Raw genomic sequence first — 21,360 nt, forward strand, 5'->3', positions numbered from 1 at the left:
TTAATTCTGTCTGTCCTCATATAATCCATAGTCATTTGTCTCCGGAGTGATACGAGGTGACAGTCACGGGGTTTATTCCCACGTGGCATGACGGCAAACTTCTGTATTTCTGCAGTCTTCCCAGTCATTGCAGTTGACGAACTGACAGCACATAAGCAGTAACATCTTAAAATGAATCAGTTGGAAGTGCTGAGCTCTGGGGCCGGAAGACTAATGTGTGGCTAGCAGTGGTCTCCCTGGAGGGATTTTGCCCTCAGACCCGTAACCCAGTCAGAGCTGTCATCACCCAGGCCGGGCTGGGACCATCTGATGGTGTGGACCTCGGAAGGCAGGCCAGGGGGTGGATTTAAGCACAGGGTGGTGAGCACAGGAAATGCACGCAGAGAGAAAGTGCCTGCCTCCAGCATTCTGGAGCTGAGGGGTTCCCGGAGAGCCGCCTCCTGGTCCTTCCTGCCTCTGGTGTCCCCAGCTAAGGAGAGAAGAGAAGAGAACCAGCCTTTACTTACACTACCCTGTGAGGGCCTCACGGTACTCCTGCGGACAAGGGGTGTTATGCTGATTTTGTAGATGAGAAAGTGGGCTCAGAGAGCAGTTTGTCCAAGGTCGAGTAGCTATTTAGTCAGAAAGTGACAGTCTCCATTCGTTCTGCCTCCAAAGCAAATGAACTTTCTACTAGACCACTCTTCTTTACTGGTGGAAACTTAGTAGGAATTCGTGCTTTGCAAAGTTAGGGCAAAGACATGATCATTCTGAGACGGTGAACCTGTGTGTCACGAAGGGGGCAGGTGGCCGCCAGATGCTTCCCAAAGCCCGTGGCTCCCCAGGGCAGCTCGCGTGAGTGAGGAAGCAGCGTCGGCACTGGTTTCAAGTTCAGGGCCTGGTTCTGCTGCTCACTTGCCGGCTGACTGCATCGGCCTGAGCCCCCATTTCCTCATCCGTAAGACAGGGGCGATGACTGTCCTTATCGTAGCTGACTGTTTCAGATGAGAAGAGAAAACTCACAGAGCTCTCACCCGGCCCCCAGCACACTCAGCTCTGAGTAGATACTAGGTGTCAGCGCTTGGTCGTTACCTCAGCCCGAGACTTAAAAGCGGTCTCCTAACGCCAGTTGCCTGGCATGTCACTGAGGTCACCAGAGCTCGTGTGGGGCAGTCTCCCGTGCAGGTGGGAAAGCCGAGCACATTGGAGAACCACGGGGCTGTCGGGGAAGATGGAAGACCCCCTGGGGGTGAGAAGCAGGCGTGGGCGTGACAGCTGGGAATCAGAAGCAGGGCCCTTGAGAGGACGAGAGGACGTCCCCCGGGGCTTCCCACAGACTCTGGCCACTTGGGGCCTCATTTGATGTGCTGGGCGGAGGACGTTAGGCAGTTGGAGAGCTCGTGAGTGAGATGGGGCTGTTCTGTAAGATGTGCACACGAACGGGGGAGCGACTTGCCCATCTACTCTGGGCGCTCCAGCAGCCCACCCGACGGCCTGGTAGGCAGTGTGAGCTTTTTCCCCCCGGGGGTTCGAGGTCTGACCCTGATTTTGTCTCATTTAACATAATGTTCAACTGTTGCCACTGTCACCTGGGACTGGCGTGCTTCTGAAGAATTGTTTTCCTCCCGGGCTGCTGGCTTGTGTCATCTCGGAAAGTGAAGGATCTTGCTAACTTCAGCTGCTCAGTGTCAGACCCAGGGGTGCTATGTAAACAGTTTTTCCCTTTATTAGGCATTAACTAAAACTAGGCTGGCCACAGCGCATTTTAAACAATTAATAAACATATAGCAAGGGCCAGCAGCCCCCTAAGGATCTGTGGGGAACAGGAGCCGGCCCCGTTGCTCTCAGTCGGACACATCACTTTCAGTGACCTCATTCTGAGCTGGGGCCGGGCAGATGAGTGTCTGGCCCTGCGCTGCCCCGTCTGAAGTGGTCTCGTGAGTCCCTGCCACCCAGGCTGCCTCGTGACCCGTCACAGTGGCTCACAAAGGCTGTTCTCTTCCCATGCTTGCCTCTCTTAATCATTTCAAGTCTTGAGAATGCACCAGCCAAACCCCTTTGCCCGAGCTCCGTGCCTTGGAGTGAATCCGTTGGGGTCATTGCAAAGGTGCCTTGCTCTGGCTTTGGGCATATCTGGAGGTTATCTGGTCTGTCCTGTAGCTCCAGCCAGGGTGGCACACTCAAAACCTGGTTCGTGTTTTTAAACATCACCAGGAAAAAAGATTCCGCTGGCAGAGTGGAGGGTCTCACATTTATCTGTCCATCCGTCCACCACGCTGCCGTGGGTCGAGGAAGAGGAAGGGTTCACAATACATAAGCCGCGCAGGCTTAAGGGGCCAGCAGGTCTGGGAGACTTCGGAGCCGACAGCCCCCGCCCCCCACAGCTGACAGGCGGCGGTGTCCGAGGGGGTGGGCCTGCCACCCTGCAGCTCTCAAGTAAATGGTGCCGATCAGCTTCCAGTGAAGCCACCTCGGGACACTTGAGTTTCCCAGGGAGCCCCCTGGGAGAGAGGAGGGGTGCCAGATCATCCCCAGTCGGCTAAAATGGCATTGGTGGGACAGGTGGCCTGAGGCAAGGGGTGCTCTTGCAGCTCTAAGAAACACCTGTCTGTCAGCACTGTGACACTTTAGGGTGGATTACCGAAAAGTGGAAGCTATCCAAGATAAGAGGCTTGAAGGGGAAGACGTGTGGAGAAGAAATCTAGCACCTCGTAACCTATAATCACAGGAGAAGAGTCAGTCTTTTGCTGGGTCCCAGGTCCTGCCTGAATCTGGATACTCCTGCCGAAGGGGAGGATGTTGATTTTCTCTTTAAAAAGGGCACCGTGAACACATCTTACATAAGGACACATCATAGCCTGTAGTTTTAAAGCAAACGGTGACGTTAAGATGGGCATTTTGTTTGCCAGTGGATTTCAGGTGACTTAGTTCGTATCGAGTGAGATGCTCCCCCTTGGCGATGCCCTGGGACACGGTTAGGGCAGACAGAGCAGGGCAGTTGAGGCAGCTGCTGGAGAATCAGACCGAAGGGAGCCTGCCCATTTCCCATTCCTCAGCCAGGTGGGCGCGTTCATCGAACCTCTGCACAGCTCTGTGTCTTTTTTTGTAAAACGGAAAAAAAGAGAACCTCCCCGCACGTGTGGGTGTTAGGACCAAATGAGGTCATGCATGTAAGGCGCCTAGCACGGGACCTGGCACCTTGGCAACACGGTTGCTAGGTAGTCCTAGCAACGGTGCTCTGTGCTGATGGCGGGCCCAGCGCTGCTGAGAGCCCCACCTGCACTCTGGCTGAGTGCTCACGGTGACATAGGGGAGAGGCACGGTTGTCAGTCGCCTCCCGCAGATGAGAAAAGTGAGGCGGGCGAGAGGAAGCTGCTCGCTCCAGGTCACAGAGGGGAAGCAGTAGAGCCAGCATCCGAAGCCAGGCCTCGGGTGGGCCCCGTAGGCTACCCGGCCTCCAAGCAGGAGCGCTGTCGCCAGCACCCCCTGCTCCTGGCTTCTGGTCCTGGGTCTCATCTTGGCCGGTGGAGGACTGCTGCGCGGACTTCGCAGAAACCCTCCCTTGGTTCCCCGCGGGACCCCGGGGCCCTGGCTCTTGCAGACAGGACGGCATGGCCTCAGCAGCTCCGGCCTTAACCTCCTGAGCCCTCCAAGCAGGACCGGGGCCACCTCCAGAGAGAGGATGGTGTGGAGTTGAGAGACACTTTGAATTTGGGGGGCTGTCAGAGGGCAGGGCTCAAACTGCGCTGTGTCAAGTGTTTTATCCTTGAGCAGCAGAGAAGAGGTGTGGAGCTTTCTGGATCTTCCTGTCACTATCTGTCCTTTCCCTCTGAGTTGGAGGCTGGGTCTGGGAGCTGGACGTGGCTGGTCAGGAAAGCCACGCGAACCCCATTTCTGGGTTCAGAGATGAGTTGCCCAACCTCCCGCACACCCCTGGCTCCCATGTGTAGAGCACATGACTCTTAATCTCAGGGTCATGAGTTCGAGCCCCATGTTGGGTGTGGAGTCTACTTTTTAAAAAATTTTTTTAAATACATAAAATGTTGTGGAATTTTTCTAACGTATTATAAAAATTCCATATATATACAGCAATGTCAAGAAGAGTTTTGCAGCAAATGACTGTATGTCCTATCCACCACTTAGATTCTGCCATTAACTTTTTCCTTACTTGATTCATTGCGTATCTGCCCATCTTTCCATCCCTCTCCACCCATTAATCCATCTACTTTTTGATTCATTTCAAACAAAATTATAGATATCAGAATGCTTCCCCAAAATATTTCAGAACACGTATCATTAACTAGACTTATACATTTATTTTAAGTAGTTTTCTTTTGCTGTAAAATTTACATCCAATGAAATGCCCAAATCTTAAGTGCACATTTGCTGCATTCTGGCAGATGCCCACACCAGACTCCTATCAGGAAACGGGAGTTACCATCACCCTAGAAAGTTCTCTCATGCTCTACCCCAGTCAGTCCCCACAGCACACCTCCCCACACCCCAGGCAACCATCTCTGACTTTTTCTTTCTCCATAGATTAATTTTGTCTGTTCTAGAATTTCATAAAGATGGAATCAGACGGTATGTACTCTTCTGTATGTGTCTGCTTTCAGTCAGCATGATGTTTTTGGCACTGCCCACACCAGTATTTGTCCTGGTTTTTGTTGAGTCGAATGCATCTCATCGAACGACTCTACCCAGTTTAGTGTATCCATTCCGTTGATGGGTACCTGAGCTCCTTCCCGTATCGGGCTCCAGACAGTTCTCTTTGTGAGCGAATGTTTTTACTTCTCAGTATATATCTAGAGGTAGAATGGCTAGGTCATAGGTAGGTTACGTCTGATTGAAAAACGAGGGCCGGCACGTTCTCCAAAGCAGACGTACCATTTTACGCTCTCATGGACAATGTGTGAGACAGCCAGCTGCCCTACAAGCCTGCCAGCATTTGGTGTCAGTCCTTGAAAACTTCGCCATCCTCGTGGGTAGGAACTGGGACATCCCTGTGGTTTTCATGTGCAGTTCCCTGACGATGGATGATGTTGAATATTTTTTTCACGTGCTTATGGGCCATTTATGTGTCTTCTTTCGTGGGGTGCCAGTTCAAGCCTCTTGCCCGCTTTTTGAATTTGGTTGCTGTCATTTTATTATTGAGTCGTAGGAATTCTTTATACATCGTGCATACCAGTCCTTTCCCGATATATGTTTGCAATTTTTTTTTTTTACCTAGTCTGGGAGTTGTCTTCATTTTATTCACACTTTCTTTTGAAGAGCCAAAGTTTTAAATTTTGATGAAGTCCAGTTTACCAGCTTTTCCTTTGATGGTGTTATTGCTTTTTGTGACTTGTTTCAGAAACCTTGCTTCTCCCTGGGTCACGAAAGAATATTTATATCTTGAATGAATTTTTAGATACGCCATGAGGTAAGGTTTGAGGCTCTTTTCTCTTTCCATAGCAATACCCAGTTATTCCAACATCATTTATTAAAAAGACTTCCTGTTCTATTGGCTTGCTGTGACATCTTCGTCAAAAATCATGTCTGTCACTGTGAAAATAAAACCACATTATTGAATTTTTAAATTTTTTAAATAAAATGTTCAAATGAAAATTAAATGCAGCTGAAAGTAATCTAATTGAGTTACAAAAATTCATATTTAAAAATAAGTTCCTAAAAACAAAAAGCAAGTTCCTCCCTGAGAAAAATGGGACTGGCGAAGACTGGTTTATCATAAAAGATTTCTTGGCTTCCCAGTATCATTTATATCGAAAATGAAAATCAAGTTCTCCATCAAAAAGCAATTCTCTTTTTAGACCGTGATATTAACCAGCTTTGAGAATGCCAACAGCCCATATGTATGTAGGTGGAGGGAGCAAAAGATGTTAACTGTCTTTCTGATACAATTATTTATCCGTTTGTCACATTAATAAAATGGTTGTCAGCGTCCAGGAGGGTTTGTTGTGGTGACACGTGTATACATTCAGTGCTTGGAAAGCCACACCAGTGACCCCCATCACCTACAGTGCCCGTCATCGGTGTGTCAGGAGGGTCACGTGGTTGCGTGGTCGACGTCCTGGTTAGTGTCAGGAGGACAGCCAAGACCACGCTGCTTTTAGCTTTATCCTGAGACTAATAATAGCGAGATGTGCTTATCATGGGAGGCACGCTTCTCATTTAGCTCCCTTACTCCTCCTAGAGCAAGGCAGAAGCACCCTGGTCGTCCCACCTTTACTGGGAGCCAGTGGTGCAGAAAAGCCATGCCACCTGCCCAAGGTCACTCAGCTGGGGAGCTGGGGAGGTCGCACATCAAACTGGGCCACCCAGCTCCATGCCTGTCCTCCTAAGCCCTCTGCAGGTTTGCCTTCTCGTAAGAAAAGAGCTTGGCACGCTGCCTGTAGGCACTGTTCCCGTTACTCGGTGATGTCGGTTCATAAATTGTTAAAAACCTGTCTGTCTCCATCCGTCCTAAAACATCAGGGAGTGTGTCCCCTCTGGGAGCCCCACGCTGATCCTTGGGTGCCCACCACCTGTACCTCTTGGAGGCCACTGCTGGGGGCGCAGCAGCCAAAGCACCCCGAATCCGCGTCCCACCACGTGGGCAATCCCCACCTGTACCACACTGGCCTCGCTGTCCAGGGGTAACTCCTAACACCGCTGGATGACACGGCCTTCATTTCTGACAACGGAGCTGTCTCGTTCAGCTTGGGAATGATCTCCTTGAGCGATCTTAACAGAGAAGTGGCTTACGTGGAGCCGGGCTTTAGGAAGACCACCGGGGAAGGGAAAGGCACTCCAGGCAGAGGGGAACTGCGGGGGTAAATGAGCCCTGGACAGAATGCAGGGCATGTTTGGAGAAGTCTTGAAACCTCATGGTGAGACTGGAGCAGAGGGGCCCCTGGTCAGCTAGACTACGATCATAAATAAGCCTCCCAATCCCAGTGGCTTCACAAAGCCAAGTTTATTTCTCTCACTTGGAACACTGCAGGTCACAGGGACGCCGGACAGAGCACCGCAGCTCTCCGTGTCACCGGCCTCTGTGCGGTGACTCGGCGACCCACGCTGCTCCCATCTTTTGCTCTTTGTGCCAACATGGGGTCTCCACCCCCAGCCACTTCTGACTCCCTCCGGCTGGGAGTGGCGGTTCTCAATCCCCCAGAACGGGCCCCACCGTGTTTATCGAACTGCAGGGGAGGCTGGGGAATATCAAATCATCCCAAACACGTACTGAGTGCTTTCTCTGTGCCAGGCTGTGTGCTAAGCGCTTAAATGTGTCTCTTCTGACTCCCTCGGCCCCTAAGTGCGTGAGTTCTGCTGTGAGACCTCACCGCTGCGACCTCATCACTCAGCTAAGGGAACAGCCTTGGCGAAGTTAAGGGCATCCGACAGAACAGCCACATAAAGACAGCGCTGGAGATTTGAACCCGGGTCCCCATGTATCCAGAACCCCTGCTCTGGGCCCCCTGCCCTGAGTTCCTTGCTGATCACTGCTGAGAATATCTTCATCCCACTGGAGCCCCAGGACTGGGTTCTGATTTTCTGCTCCGTCTCATTTCAGCTTCCCCAGGAGTCATGAATTTTTAAACCTCGTGCAAGATCAACCAGTTCACCCAGAGGAGACAGTAAAAGAACAAGAACAGGCAGAAACAGAACAGCCATCAAATAAGCACGCCGGAGTTCTTCCAGGAAATGTCCACCTGCGGGGGGGCGGGGTGAACCCGAAGAAGTTGTGCAGGCATGGCGGGACGTGCAGGGAGCGTGCTCAGGTCATCAAGGGAATTGTGGCCTTTTAGCAAAAGAGAGACAGAGGGAGAGTGGACTTAGGCCATCAGCCTCGGGCTATTTCAGTTTCTGATGGAACAGAAGGACCTCCAGAGAAAATGAGCTGAGCGACCGCTCTGGCCCAGATGACGGGGGGAGTCAAGCATCATTTCCAGGTCTGTTTGAAGAAACACTTCCAAGGCCCTGAGGCCAAAACAAGCACCACATCTCAAACTTAAAACAAACAAGCCAAACCTTCTGTTCTGGCCCAGCCCCCTCTTTTCACAGGCCACCAGGACCAGAGACGGGGGGTTGATTAAGGAACGTCACACAGCCCTATTTGTGCCAGAGCTGGACATCGAAGCCAAGTTCTAGAAGAAGCTCAGAAAGGAGCAGGAATGTGACCTGGTCTCACTCAAGACAGGAGCCCTCCTGCCTTTTCCTCTCCCACCACAGGGGATACACCCCAAAGAAATTCGAGCAGGCACTCAAAGAGATATTTGTACACCCATGTGCATAGCAGTGTTATTCACAATAACCCAAAGTGGAAACAACCCAAGGGTCCATGCACGGCTGAATGGATACCCAACGTATGGTATATCCACACAATGGAACACTATGCAGCCGCCTTTTTTTTTTTTAAAGGAAATTTTGACACAGGCTACATTGGGGAGAAAGCTTGAGGACATGCTGCTGAGTGAAATAAACCAGACACAAAATGACACACACTGTATGATCCCTCTGACAGGCGGTCCTGAGAGCAGGCCAATTCAGAGAGACGGAAAGTAGCACCGTGGTTGCTGGGGTCTGGGGGGGACGGGAGCGTGGGGAGTGAGTGTTTCCTGGACAGTTTCAATTTGGGAAAATGACAAAATTCTGGACTATCACCAGTCGTGCGATGTCATGTACGTATTCAATGCCACAAAACTGTACACTTTAAAATGGTTGAAATGGTAAATTTTATGTTACATGTGTTTTACCACCATTTTAAAGCAAGGAGAACCAAGTCCCCTCTCTGTGTGGCACCCCCAGCCTCCCGCTCAGCTGCACCCCAGAGGCCCACTTTCTGCTTCTTAGTCATCTTGGCCGAGTTAGATGATTTTAGACCTTTCTTCTGTGGATTTTCTCCCTGAGGCTCCCTCAGTGACCAAGGAGCTGAGTGCGGGAGAGGGCAAGGGAGGCACAAGTTTCAGAAAAGAAAACTGCCATCAAAGCTCAGATTCTGAAAATAGCTTGGAGAACCTTCTAGTTCAACCCATGAGGCAACATCAAAACAGCCACCAGCTTGCCCCTCGGGGCCAGCCTGCCTGGATTCAAATAATGACTCCTCCCCCATTCACTGTGTGACCTCAGACAAGTGAGACTCTGTGTCTCAGTTTCTTCATTTGTAAAATGCAGGTGCTGATGCTACCCCCCCACCCAGGAACACACCTCACTGTGTGGTGAGGTTTGAACGTGTTAACACATGTGAAGCACTTAGAACAGTGCCTGGTACCAAATACAGCCCAAAAGAGAGTTTGCTATTATTGTCATCCACATTCAAGTGAATTCAAACTTCTGTTTGAATGCCTTCTGGGAGGGAGAGCTCACTCCCCACCAGGCACCCTATTCCCCAGTTAGAAGGTTGGGTGTTTTAGGAAGCTTTTCCCTCCTTGAACCTCTCTTCCTGACAAAAGTTGGCCCTGCCCTCCGAGGCCCGCCATGAAGACACACTTCAATCAAAGTCAAATGGCACCTGCTCAGTGGTGTGCTGCCTCATTTGCCCAAGGTGATCTTCCTCTGGGGACCCAGAGCTCACAGCCCAGAGCCCAGAGTGCAGATGTCAGTCCCCTTTCAGGACTCAGCAGTCAAAGAGTGGTGCACGCTAGCCCCGGACGCCCGCCGGGCCCTCCCCCATCGGTCCCAGCTACGGAGTTCTGTGCACCAGGGCCTCAAAATCCTCTAGCTGGTTCCTGAGCCTCAACCTTCCAGGCTTCAGAGGCAAGGCAGCTGATGGTGTCTGGGGCCAGCCCAGCTCCTTCTCGCAGGAGGGAAATAGGGCTGAATCTTACTGCTCAGGATAGGGCAGGTCTAGAAAGGAGAAAGTGGTCACTCACCTGGCCAGCGCAGTCTGTCCCTTTGGAAAATCGCTGAGCTCCACCAAATGGTGTTAGAGCCTACTGCTACAGTCCCAGCACTTTACAGCAAATTTGCCAGCACGTTCTAGCAGGCTGGGCGTGGATTCTGGAGAGCTGGCTTTACCCCTTCCTGCCCGTGAGGCCTAGGCAGTTTCCTCGTGTGTGAAATGGGGGCAGTAACAACAGTCTCTGCTTGCAGGGCTGGAACGAAGAGTGAAGAGTTAGCACAGCTCTGCCCCTGCATGGAAAATGCTTAATCAATGGGAACAGTTATGGGAAGAGGGGCTGAAGTGGGTCCTGGATTTCCCACTTACAATCTGGAAGGACCATTTAGTCTGTTGCTTCATTTTACAGATAGAAAAACAGGCCTAGAGCCAAGAGGTCCAAAAGTCACACAGCAATTCGGCTATCGCCCGGACCAGCACCCGGTGAGCAGACCCTGGGCTCCTGCTACTTGTAGGTTCCAGCCCTTGCCCTCCTGGAACACTCCTTGCCAGGTTGGCCCCTTGGGTTCTGCATAGCAGGTGAGGCAGGGTGGTCTGTGGCTGGGGGGGATAGTGGCTCTGCCCCCTCCTCAGTTTCTTCCGGGAGCCCCCCAGCCTTAGGAGGGCAGCACCTGAGGCATCGCTTGCAGTTCCAAGGGACAGCCGCTGGGTGTCGCCACACAGCAAAAAACAAAAACAAAAACAAAACCAAAAAAAAAAAAAAAAAAACCAACAAAAAAAATGACAGGCCACCGGGAGCCCAGACCTAATGGGAGTTCAGTCTGAGAGCAAACATCTCCCAGAATTCCCCCCCCCATCCTCTGTGGGCTGCAGGCCAGGCTGTCCCCAGCAGCTCCAGTTTCCGTCACAGTGCTACCAACGATTTCCAATCTTTCACCACTTCCTTTGCCCTGCCAGCTGCTGAAGGGAAAACCTGGCACAGCCTCTCCCAGCTGAGCGCCTCCCCACACAGTGCTCCGGCCACCTGGGACCCATCACCACCCCCAGCCTGCCAGCGCTACCCACCTTTGCCCTGGCAGGGCCCTCCAGGCGGGGAGCCCTCCCTCACCTCCACCTGGTGCAGGCCTGCCACCTGCTAGACACCATGCACAGAGTATTTCGAGTGCTTTCTGTGTACCACAACCCCACAGGGAGGCACCGTTTTCCAGAAAGGGAAACTGAGGCACAAGTAACATGCATCGAGTCTTAGTTATTAAGTGGTAGAGCCAGGGCTTACGCCATCCGGCTTCAGAGTCTGAGCTCTTGTGCAGTTTGTTCAGGGCCACTCCATCCCTCTGTCCCGGCCACCCAGGCAGGGCTTACTCTCTCTTGCATCATGGGAGGGACTCACTGAGCCTCTGTCAGTAGACGGGGAGAGCAGGACTGTGCGCATTCACTGCTGGCCTTGCAGCTTCCGATCCCCGAACAGACTCCTTGCTCTGGTGGGTCTCCCCAAGGCCCCAGTCACCTCCGAGTCCAGGGCCTCGCTGGGGGGGCCAGGCGTGGTCTCAAGCTCCGACCCTGGCAGGCCAGTCACGCCAGGCCGAGTGCAGCAAGGGCATCTCCTGGGTGGGGCAGCCCCCCTTTCCCTTGGCATCCTTTTCGTTCCCCTATGAGTCGGGAGGCTCTGGAGCCGGTCATACCAGCTCCTGAGAGTTGAAGGCAAAACCTCCAGGAAATTCGTGAGCAGGTTGTTGAACTCCGCCGTGGTTACAAATCGAATTATAAAAACTTACAATTTAATCAATTATATTAAGAATGAAAATAATAGGGGCACCCGGGTGGCTCAGTCGGTGAAGCCTCTGCCTTCGGCTCAGGTCATGATCTCAGGGTCCTGGGATCAAGCGCCAGGTCGTTGGGCTCCCTGCTCAGCGGGGAGTCTGCTTCTCCCTCTGCCTGCTGCTCCCCCTACTTGTGCTCTCTCTCCCTCTCCCTCTCAATCTGTCAAATAAATAAATTAAATCTTTAAAAAAAAACCCAAAGGTAATAAATACTTCAAAGTCATCACCCCTTATTATATTACTACATTTGTCTGTCACTCACGGTCTCAAGGTCACTTCTGTCTGTTGGAGCCATACGGCACAAATTCTAGATAGTGGCGGCTGCATAGGGGCCTGGGCCTGACTTCCCAACTCGCTGCTCGGTGACCTTGCCTTGGTCGTTTGAGAGCAGCCATGATGGGAGTATTTACACCCCATAAATGTGGCAAATGCTACATGTCGGGGCACCCCACTCCCACCCCATCCCCAGAGATCCAGTTAAACAGTTACAAGCCTCAAAGCACCCATGGGGCAAATCGGCCAGCCCAAAGGGAGCAGGGCCACAGAGTTGACTCACTCCCATTGTAATCCTTCACCGACTCTGAGGCCTGGCCAGTGCCCTTGGGCCTCACCTTTCCCATCTGCAAAATAGGTTGAGAACAGCAGCTTTGCAAAACTGAAGAGCTGAAGCCATGCCCTCAGGAAATCTGCCCACAGCCCCATGAGGTGGTCCGGTTGCTACTCTCGGTGAAGAGGAGGAATGGGGGCGGTAAAAGGACAGGCCCCTCCTCAGAGATGACATATCGGGTTTCTGCCACACTCCTCCCGGCCACAAGGTGGTTCGGGGGATTGTCTGAGGTAATACTGTGTGTGGAAGGGATGCCTGGATGGCTCAGTTAATCCTCTGCCTTCGGCTCAGGTCATGATCCCAGGGTCCTGGCAGGGAGCCTGCTTCTCCCGCCGCCTGCTGCTCCCCCTGCTTTGCTCTCTCGTGCGTGCTCTCTCTCTGACAAATAAATAAATAAAATCTTTTAAAAAAAAATATGTGTGTGGAAGAGCTTGGCACCGATCTGGCTCTAGCAGGACACAGGAAACAGGATAATTCCCCGAGAGGCTTACAAGTGGGATCTGGGCCCACCCACGTTTGAGTCTGAACTCTTCTCTCTCCTTATGTTTTCAAGATCTCTGGCCAGTCAAGACACTGCTTGTCGAAGTCTCATTTTCCCCATGTGAAAAGAGGGATAATAATAGCCGCCTGGAGGAGCCGCTCAGAGGACTGGCCATAAAGGATCTAAAGTGTCTGCTGAGAAGTGCATACTTAATAAGCGGGAGTGGTTGTTGGAGATTATCTTTACTTCTTGTCACTCAGAAGAGAGCACCTCTACCCAGGCTTGTCCTGGGAAGCCGGCGATTGGGGCGAGGAGGGGGCCCGAGGCAGCAGGACCTTGGCTGGGCAGCTGCCCTCATCTGGGCCAGGTCAGCCTCTCATGGGCCCTGGCCCTAGAAGGGCTTCAGAGGCGTGGGGACGCTGTTGCTAGGCACCAGTTGCTAGGCGACACACTGTTTCTCCTGGCCTGGCCGCCTCCCAGAGGGCCTGGGCTTCTCTGGAGCAGCTCCTGCCTCCTGCAGCCTCTCACCAGACCTCAGAGCCAGAGCAGAGGGCAGGTGAGGGTGGGGCCAGCTGCGGTTGGGCCCCAGGAGGGCCGAGCCCACTTCCCTCAGCAAGACCCAGAAGCGAGCTGAGAGAGGGACAAGAACCCGGGGCTGCGAGTGCGCTGTGGAGCTGGGGTGGGAGGGTGTCTGTCCATTCAGTCCTCATCCACTGGTGGATTAAGATCAGGCGCACGGAGTCAGGTACCCCGGGGCCCGAACCCTGGCTCCCCCTCCCACTATGAGCTCACCCTTCATCACTTGGAGTCTTTGTTTCCGGCTGTGAACTGGGGAGATAATAAGGTGTGGGGAAGGAGGAATGAGTGTACACGATCACATGTTGACGATGACCAGTCCTGACTTCAGTTTGCGGGCGTGGGTTGGTGCAGAAGGACGGGCCGAGGGGAAGGCACTGGCTGGGGGGCTCGAGCTCACCTCCGGGGCCTCTGCAGCCTGGGCCCGAGGCAGGCTCGGGGACTTTGGGCTGCTGAAATGCCCGGGCTCCTTGCGCTTCCTTTCCAGGTGCCCCCGGGGCCCTGCCCCACAGCACCATGATGGGGAAACTCCCCTTGGGGGTTGTCTCCCCGTACGTGAAGATGAGTTCGGGAGGCTGCGCGGACCCCCTGAAATTCTATGCCACCAGCTACTGTACAGCCTATGGTGAGGCCCGGTTTGTGCAGGAGCCACGCCAGGACGCGGGCACGATGTGGGGGGGCCCTCCCGCTGTGAGAGGAGCAGCCCCTGTGGCCCTCACACGCTCGGAGGGGCCCCGGCCCGCTGAACCGATCCACCCTCTGAGCCCCCCAAGGATGTGTCCGCGCCTGTGTGGTCAGGCTGGCTTTGCCCCGCTGCCCCTCCCCGGAGGGCATTCTGTGATTCGGCCACGTTGACCTTGCCTCTACCCTATCCTTTCCCTTCCCTGCTGCCACGATCTCAAAGGGCCAGGCTTTCACGGCTCTATGCCTTCTCCATCCCAAGGACCCTTGAGCCCTGGGGGGGGTCGGGAGGTGGGTGTTTGCTGGCCCTGCCTGGGAAGCCCTGCTCACTCCCCTTTCACTCCCCTGCCCCTTGGGCCTGTCTCGTGGGCCTGTCCCGTCTCCCGGCTTCCCCGCTGGCAGGTCGGGAGGACTTCAGGCCCCGCATGGGCAGCCACGAAGGCACAGGCTACAGACCAAATTACCGGCCCGTGGACTCCTACCATGCCAACCTCGATGCCCTGGACAACCCAGCCATGGGGTACAGTCTGTGCAGACCCTTCTCCCTCCCAGCCCCGCTGAGTCTTAGCGCTCAGGGCCGTTGGAGTGCATCGTACTCACTGCGGGCGGCATGCGTGGAGACCCTGAACCTTGCCTGGCCTAGGTCTGGGGTCCTGGGGCCCCAAGAGAGGCGGCCTCCTGAAGCCACTGTGGGAGGTTTGGAGGAAGTGGGCAGTTTCCAGAGATAAGCTCTGCGGCCTCCAGGTGGCCCTGGTAATAGCTCCCGCTCCGCTCACAGGGAACAAGTCCGCCACAATTTCCAGTCAGTGACCACCCAGAGCTACCGCCCCCTGGAGGTGCCTGATGGCAAATACCCACTGCCCTGGAACGTGCATCAGACCAGCTCGGGCTACTCTCGGGAGAAGCCCAGTGCGGCAACCCCCACTAAGGAGGTCAGTGCTGGGCTAGGGCCAGGAGGGAGGGGGACCCCGAGGCTGGGGTCGAGGAAGGGCTGAGGGGTGGAGAGAGTGAGGATCCCTCCAGCAGGGTGGGACTACTCTGCCAAGAGTTGGTCAAGGCTGAGATGCCTGGGTACCGAGGAGCCATAGGCGGGCTGGGAGTCTGCTCACCTGTGTCACCTTTGTCCCCATTCCCAACTGCACCATCACCTCCCCTCCACCTCCATCCCCGTCCATGTCACTGCCATCACCTCTGCCACCCCCATCCCCATCCCCACCCCATGGTCTCCACCATCCCCTCCACATCTCCAAGGCCACATGACTGTCCTCACCACCAGTCACATTGGCTTTTGTCATCATCGTCCCCATCTTCTTTAATCATCATTATGATCATCATCCTTGTCCCCAGCAGTAGAGTGGATACTAAGTCATTCATTCATTCAACTGATACGTTCAAACATCTCTTCTATATACGAAAGTGCTAAGTGCTGGGGGGGGGAGGGAAACGCAACAGGGAAGAGGCAGGGGGTGAAGCAGTAGTGAAGGGGTTGCAACTGCAAACCAGGAGGGCGGAGAAAGAGCTTGCTGTGGAGACATGAGTCAAAGACTCAAGGGAAGTGTCCTCTAAATGATGCAGCGATGTGAGAGAGAGTTCCAGGCAGTGCAGACAGCAAGTGCAAAGGCCCTGAGGTGCAAGGATCTGATGTGACAAAGAACAGCAAGGAGGCAGGTGGCTGGAGCCAAGCGAGGAACTAGGGTCCTTGTGGGTCTCTGTCAGGACATGGGGATCTATTCCTAGTGCAATGGGATGATTGCAGGGCTCCAAACAGAGGAGGCACATGACTGGACTTCGTTGTAAAGGGACACCTAAGGCTACAGATACTCTGTAGGGGTCAAGGGCAGAAGCAGAGTTAAGACGTGACTGCCATCCCCTCGCCTGGAGTGTGACTGGCCACTTCCTCCTCCCAGGTCAGGAAGGTCCATTTCGACACCCAGGACTATGGGGCGCAGGCCATCACAGGGCTGGAGCCCAAGGACGTGCCCCTGCTCCACCAGCCTCAGGGCAAGGGCTCGCTGGAGTGGGAGAATGCCCGGCATGTGAGTGGGCAGAGAGGCCAGACCCACCTCCTTCCCCTCCTGGAGACCGGCAATGCTCTGACTCTCCCAAAAAGCCAGCAAAATGTGGGCTCAGGGTACCTAGAAAAACTGGGAGAGCCAAGGCTATTTGGTATTTCCAAGACAGCGTCAATGCTGTCATCACGGACTTCCTCACTTGGGTCTTAGGACTTAACCCCAGAGGCCCCTTCTTTCCCCGTGCCCATCTCCAGACTCCCCGAGCTTTGGGCAGTGAAGTGTGATCAGAGCACCCCCTTTATTCTCTTAGCCTCTCTCCTTGTCTGGGTCCCTGGGTCCCCTGTTCATTGCCAGGAGTCCAGCGTGGGATGGGATGGGCTTCGTTGTCACAGGGGAACTCACGGTGGAGGGTATGGCGCTCTGCTGCCCCGTCAGAGACGGTTTTGTGCTGGGCTGCCGTCCTGGCCTTCCCTTCGCGGACTACACCGCACAGGCTACTCGGAGCACTGAAGAGCCACCACCGCCACCAACCTCCCCTGGGCCCTGGTCCACCTCGCGGGCCCCACTGCTCTCCCCTCTATGTTCCAGGGCCCGCGCTTCATGACCTCGGAGTACAATTCCAAGTACCTCAAGGAGCCTTCAAACCAGCCAGGTAGCACGTGTCTGAGCTCATGCCTCCCTCCCACGACACTTCCCTCCCCCTGGCCGCAGGGAGAGACACGGGGGTGGGGGGCAGATGGAGCTGGCGTAGCACAAAGAAGGCACCCGCGGAAGAAAGAAGGATACAGAGGCAGCCTGGGGGACCTGTGCTCCGTTGTCCAGATCCTTGGAGCCAGCTCCCTCCCCACTGGCTGGGACACTGAGCCATGCAGCTGGGGCCCGTGGCCGGGGTGGGGGGCAGCACAGGGGGGATGTCTTTCGCAGATCTCTTGCAGAAGAAATCAATTGGCGCCAAGGAAGAGACTGGCTTCACCGAAGAGTCCACCAAGAACCCCATTGTCTTCCAGCTGCCCTCCCAGGCCCTCCCTGGGGATCCGGTAAGTCAGGCCGGTGCCTGCCAGAATCTCAGTGTGACTTCTAGCTTTTTTCAAGATGTGAGCTGCAAAACCCTGTGTTCAAACATGAGATGAATGAGTGTGGGCAGAAACCACTGTTTTGGTCCAGCTCCCCCAGTTTGTGGATGAGAAGACTGAGGTCTAGAGAGGAGAAGGGGCAGAGCCAATGTTACGCAGAGTTCAGACGAGAGCCCGGGCCTGCTGGTCCTCACTCAGCCTAGTTTCTCCCCAACCTCTTCCCTTTCCTCCATTACCCCAAACACACGCGCGTGTTGTGAGCCCTCCTCTGCGCTCAGGACGTGGGGGCACCTGCCTCAGCCCGGCTGGGCTGACGCGCCTCCGCGGGCCTCTTTCCAGGTCCTCCTCCCCGGCCGGAGTGTCACCAGGTCCGACTTCCTCCCCATGGCCCACCCTCATGTAAGCGGAGCCAGTGGGGGTGGAGGGCTGGCTGACCCCATGGCCTGGGGTCCTTCGCGGGGCCCCCAGACAGTACCTGGAGGAGCAGCCATGCTGTGGCATCAGGGGCTCCTCTGCTGCCTCAGGGGGACGAGCTCCTGCCTGTGCTGGCCAGAGGCTCCGAGCGGGAAACGGGCTACAACCGAGTGACCGAGAGGATGCTGAACCCCAGAGTGAGTGGCCTTCGGGGGGGGGCTCCTCAGAGCAGGAGCATTCGGGGGTGGGGGGGACAGGGAGGTTCCTTGGCCGCAGAGGCATTTGAGCACCGAAGGATGGGAAGAATCAGGATATTTGGACCCTGCAGGGGAGGGGCAAAGGCCTAGGAACTGGAAAGCGAGGGTGTCTTTGAAACAGGGATTTCCCTGTGCCTGGAGGGGGAAGGACAAGGTCCTGGCTGGCGGCAAGTTAGGGCCCTCTGTCCTTGCCGCCTCACCCTGGCCACCCACTACCTTTCCTGTGGCTCCGTCCCCTGCAGGTGCCCCCTCCTGGCCCAGAACCTAGCAGCATGAGCCACCGGCAGTTCCAGCCCCCGCAGCGGGTGCAGCAGACCAACGTCGCCTTGCTGGGCCGGGAGACGGTGGGGAACAAGGTGAGGCCGGGGTGCCCAGCCCCACTCCCAAATCTCCACCCTCTCCTGACCTGACAAGTCCCCTCCGTACCTCTGGTGCAGGAGCCCACGGGGTTCAGCCTTAACAACGCCAGCTACTTCCGGAACCCCTATGACCCAGACATGGATAATCGGTACCTGACCACCTACAGCCAAGGGTGAGCACCCTCTTCCCTGCCCAAATCCAGGGCTGTGAAGCCTGGCACGCATTTCACAGACAGACACTGGGACAAATGACGAGCTCACAGCCTGTGGAGCAGACCAACACTGGATTCATGTGGGTTCCCCCAGCAGCAGCCCCTGAGCCAAGGATTTGAGCGCAAGTCTCTTACTGGGGAGTGTGGAGAGCTGGGAAGCTGTGGGGAGAAAGGAAGGCCGCCCAAAGCCAGTGTGTTATTAACCAGATATGCCGTGAGGGGGGCTCTAGAAAACAGTGCAAACATACAACTCAGAATGATCCCAGCCACGCGGGGAGAGAGCTGGGTACTGATATCCCCATATCCATCAGTCGGTAGTTAAGGGCTGTCCCCAGGGACCATGCTAAAAATCCCAGGCACCTCTTTGCTACAGGCAAAAGCAAGCCCCAGCAGCCCAAGGGCAGCCTTCCTCTGCGCTTTTCTCTGATGCCGTGCCCTCCACTGATGCCCAGGCTGGTGGGCAGGGGAAGAAAAAGGGGGCTGAAGGGGGTCCAGGTGGAGCAACATGGCATCTGCTAAGATATTATGTCCAGTCCATGGTGGGTGGGCTCTGGGCTCCCCAGAAATTAAGCTCTTTGTTGAACATCTCAGAGGGCTTCCAGGAGGAAGTGGCCCGAGAGCCATGGGGAGGACTCCCAGGGCCAGCACTGGATGGGGAGGGCATTACAGGAGTGGGATAAAGGAGGTGTAATTCTGTGGACAAAAGCCTCCTTGCACAGCATCTGCCATCTGTGTCAGCAGGTGTCACCTGTGTCCACACTGGCCCCCATCTCCTTGGTCTCCCCAGTTGCTTCCCATCTTTTGGGCTGGCCCCCTCTTTGGGATGGGGACCTTGAGGCTCAGATGGGAGAAGTGGCGCCTGAGCCACGTTGCAGATCTGTGGCACAGGTGGCTGTTCCGCTTCCCACGAAGGGCGAAGGAGAGGGGCAGAGACTCACAGCGGGTGTCGGGGGACAGCAGTGTCCCTGCACCTTCCTAGGCAAACGCCCTCCTCCTGGGGCAGACCCTCAGCCCCAGTCATGTCTACGGGGTCCTTCTCCGCCTGCCCTTCGGCTTCCCCAAGCTCCTGCCGGGTGTCAGGCGCGTGGCAACTTCCCCAGGGGTTGTAATCACTGATTTTTTCATTTATCTCTCTGCACCCCCCCTTCCTAAGCTCAAGGGCGGGGCCCACATCTTACTCAGAACGTGGCCCAGGGCTCAGTGAACATCAGCAAAGTGGAAGCGAAGTGGAATGCCTAGAGAGAAACGAATGAGTTGGGGTGTCCACTCCCCACCCCTGAGAAGGTCACAGGCCAGGGCAGGAGGCGGCACGCGGACAGTCCTTTATGCTCCAAGTGCTGGTGCGGCATCGGGGCTGTGCAATGGAGGCAATGGAGGGCCATCCACCTTGAGGCAAAGCCAGGCAGGCTTCCCGAGTGAGCGCTCCCCAAGTGGACACAGGCGCAGGGAGTGCCTGGCAGAGGGAACAGCATGAGCAAAAGCAAGGAGGCTGGAGGGATCTGAGGCCTTTTGTGCTCTGCTGGAGCCAAGATTCCTCTCCAAGAGGGGCAGAGAGGCTGCAGAAGTGGGCGGAGGCCAGCTTACCGCCCCGCAACACTCCCCCCCAACCCTACATGCTGAAGGTACTTGGAGAATATCCCCAAGGGTCTGGACCGAGAAGGCTGGACTCGAGGTGGCATCCAGCCGCAGAAGCCCAGAGGCTATGCCTTCAACCAGCCAGTCACCCGCATGGAGGCCACCCCCAACCCCATGGAGAGCTTGCAGCGCCTGCACCCCCACGTGGGAAGGTAGCCAGCACTCCCTCCTGCTCTGTCCTTTGCAGCATCCAGGCCTTTCCCCAGCTTCTTCCCTCTTTCCATCTGTCTGTCTGAGAGGCCCATTCCCTCTCTCTGGTTTGTTCACTGCTTTTCCTGCTTCTCCTCCCCCCACCACCAGCGACCCCTCCCCCTGCATGGCTGCCCCCTCACCCCCTGGTTCCCATCACAGAGGTCAGCTCCACACCTGCCCCCTGCCAGGCTGCAGGGGGGGTGGGGACAGAGCTGAATGGACTGCGGTTCTTTCTCGCAATGACTCCTTTCGGGCTCAATTCAATTCCTCAAAAATTACGTTTCTAAGACAATGGCCCAGAGCTGGCAGGCGAAGAATGTCTGTGGCTTGGCTGACCTAGCTGCGGGCGGCTCCAGGGGAGGCGCAGGCAGAAGAGAAGTTCCCCCCTTGTCCCACATCCCTCTCACCTGCACCCCTCTCCTCCCTGTAGAACCCTGATCTCTGCGGACCCCTTCTACAGAGCAGCGCCTCACAGTGGCCGTTTCACGACACCCAACTGAGCCCAAGGCTGGTAAGCAGCTCCCCGCGGGGGGCCAGCCCCAGATCGCAGCCCTGGGTCAACCAAGCCCTGCTGGGGACCCATCCTCAGTGGGGGGCGTGGGAGTCCGGGGGGGGGGGTTGGCTCTTAGGGGTGGGGGAGTGCACGAACCACCCCCCGACTAGCCCCTCGGGCCTCATCTCTGTTCCCCACAGGTTTGCCTACCCAACAGACAGGACTGGAGCCGACTACTCTCCCTTCCCCCACCCCCTCCCTGCCGGGACTCCCCTGGCTACTTTCCTAATGAAATAAAGAGCAGTGAAGCAAACCCGTGTGTCCAGTCACTGGCAGGGGAGCTGGGAAAAGGATGGGGTGGGGGTGCAGTGGGGCAAGAAGGCAGGAGTGGAGGGGTGGGGCCAGCTTTGGTGACACTAGGGACAAGGACACAGATTCCTCTCCTGTCAGGGGGTCTCCTGCAGTCTGTGCTGAAGGCTGGGAGCCCTGGAAGGGAGCAGGTGGGATGGAGTGGGGAGAGGCAGAGGGAGCAGAGGGGGACAGAGGAGGGCAGAGGGGCCTCGGTTTGCTAGTCTGTCAAATGGGGCAGTTAGACCAGAGCAGGACTTCCAGGGCCCTTCTGGGTCCCACACTGGATGGTTTGAAGGAGAAGGGAGGGCAGAGGGGCAGGCAGTCATAGAGATCTCACTCCGGAGACAGACAGACGAGGGTCTGCGAAGGAAGGACACCTGGACACTGACACAGGGAGGGGC

General features: G+C 55.6%; 1 protein-coding gene across 3 annotated transcripts; it reads left to right on the forward strand.

The window, feature by feature from the left end:
* Nucleotides 1–124: 124 nt before the first annotated feature.
* Nucleotides 125–20,921, forward strand: PPP1R32 (protein phosphatase 1 regulatory subunit 32). 3 transcript variants are annotated; one of them, XM_034646057.1, is made up of 17 exons: nucleotides 125–8,639; nucleotides 10,206–10,279; nucleotides 12,248–12,453; nucleotides 12,777–13,071; nucleotides 13,768–13,905; nucleotides 14,364–14,481; nucleotides 14,740–14,893; nucleotides 15,869–15,997; nucleotides 16,562–16,625; nucleotides 16,898–17,010; nucleotides 17,386–17,445; nucleotides 17,571–17,657; nucleotides 17,960–18,073; nucleotides 18,155–18,249; nucleotides 19,911–20,075; nucleotides 20,546–20,626; nucleotides 20,809–20,921. In XM_034646057.1, exons 5-16 carry the CDS (start codon nucleotides 13,797–13,799, stop codon nucleotides 20,613–20,615), a joined length of 1,278 nt encoding a protein of 425 aa, XP_034501948.1. In that variant the 5' UTR covers nucleotides 125–8,639; nucleotides 10,206–10,279; nucleotides 12,248–12,453; nucleotides 12,777–13,071; nucleotides 13,768–13,796; the 3' UTR covers nucleotides 20,616–20,626; nucleotides 20,809–20,921. The 3 variants fall into 3 exon arrangements, with proteins under 3 accessions (XP_034501948.1, XP_034501949.1, XP_034501950.1); XM_034646058.1 differs by lacking the exons at nucleotides 125–8,639; nucleotides 10,206–10,279; nucleotides 12,248–12,453; nucleotides 12,777–13,071 and adding an exon at nucleotides 13,098–13,260; XM_034646059.1 differs by lacking the exons at nucleotides 125–8,639; nucleotides 10,206–10,279; nucleotides 12,248–12,453; nucleotides 12,777–13,071 and adding an exon at nucleotides 13,568–13,624.
* The last annotated feature ends 439 nt before the right edge of the window (nucleotides 20,922–21,360 follow it).

Source organism: Ailuropoda melanoleuca, chromosome 16 (assembly GCF_002007445.2).
Source record: "Ailuropoda melanoleuca isolate Jingjing chromosome 16, ASM200744v2, whole genome shotgun sequence".
NCBI lineage: Eukaryota > Metazoa > Chordata > Mammalia > Carnivora > Ursidae > Ailuropoda > Ailuropoda melanoleuca.

What these genes read in the sequence shown, in the direction of transcription:
- PPP1R32 (XM_034646057.1), top strand. Translation starts at nt 13,797, where the DNA reads ATGATGGGGAAACTCCCCTTGGGGGTTGTCTCCCCGTACGTGAAGATG. An exon ending in GGGAGACGGTGGGGAACAAG is followed by an intron (nt 18,074 to 18,154) that starts GTGAGGCCGGGG and finishes CCTCTGGTGCAG; the next exon opens with GAGCCCACGGGGTTCAGCCT. An exon ending in CTGACCACCTACAGCCAAGG is followed by an intron (nt 18,250 to 19,910) that starts GTGAGCACCCTC and finishes TACATGCTGAAG; the next exon opens with GTACTTGGAGAATATCCCCA.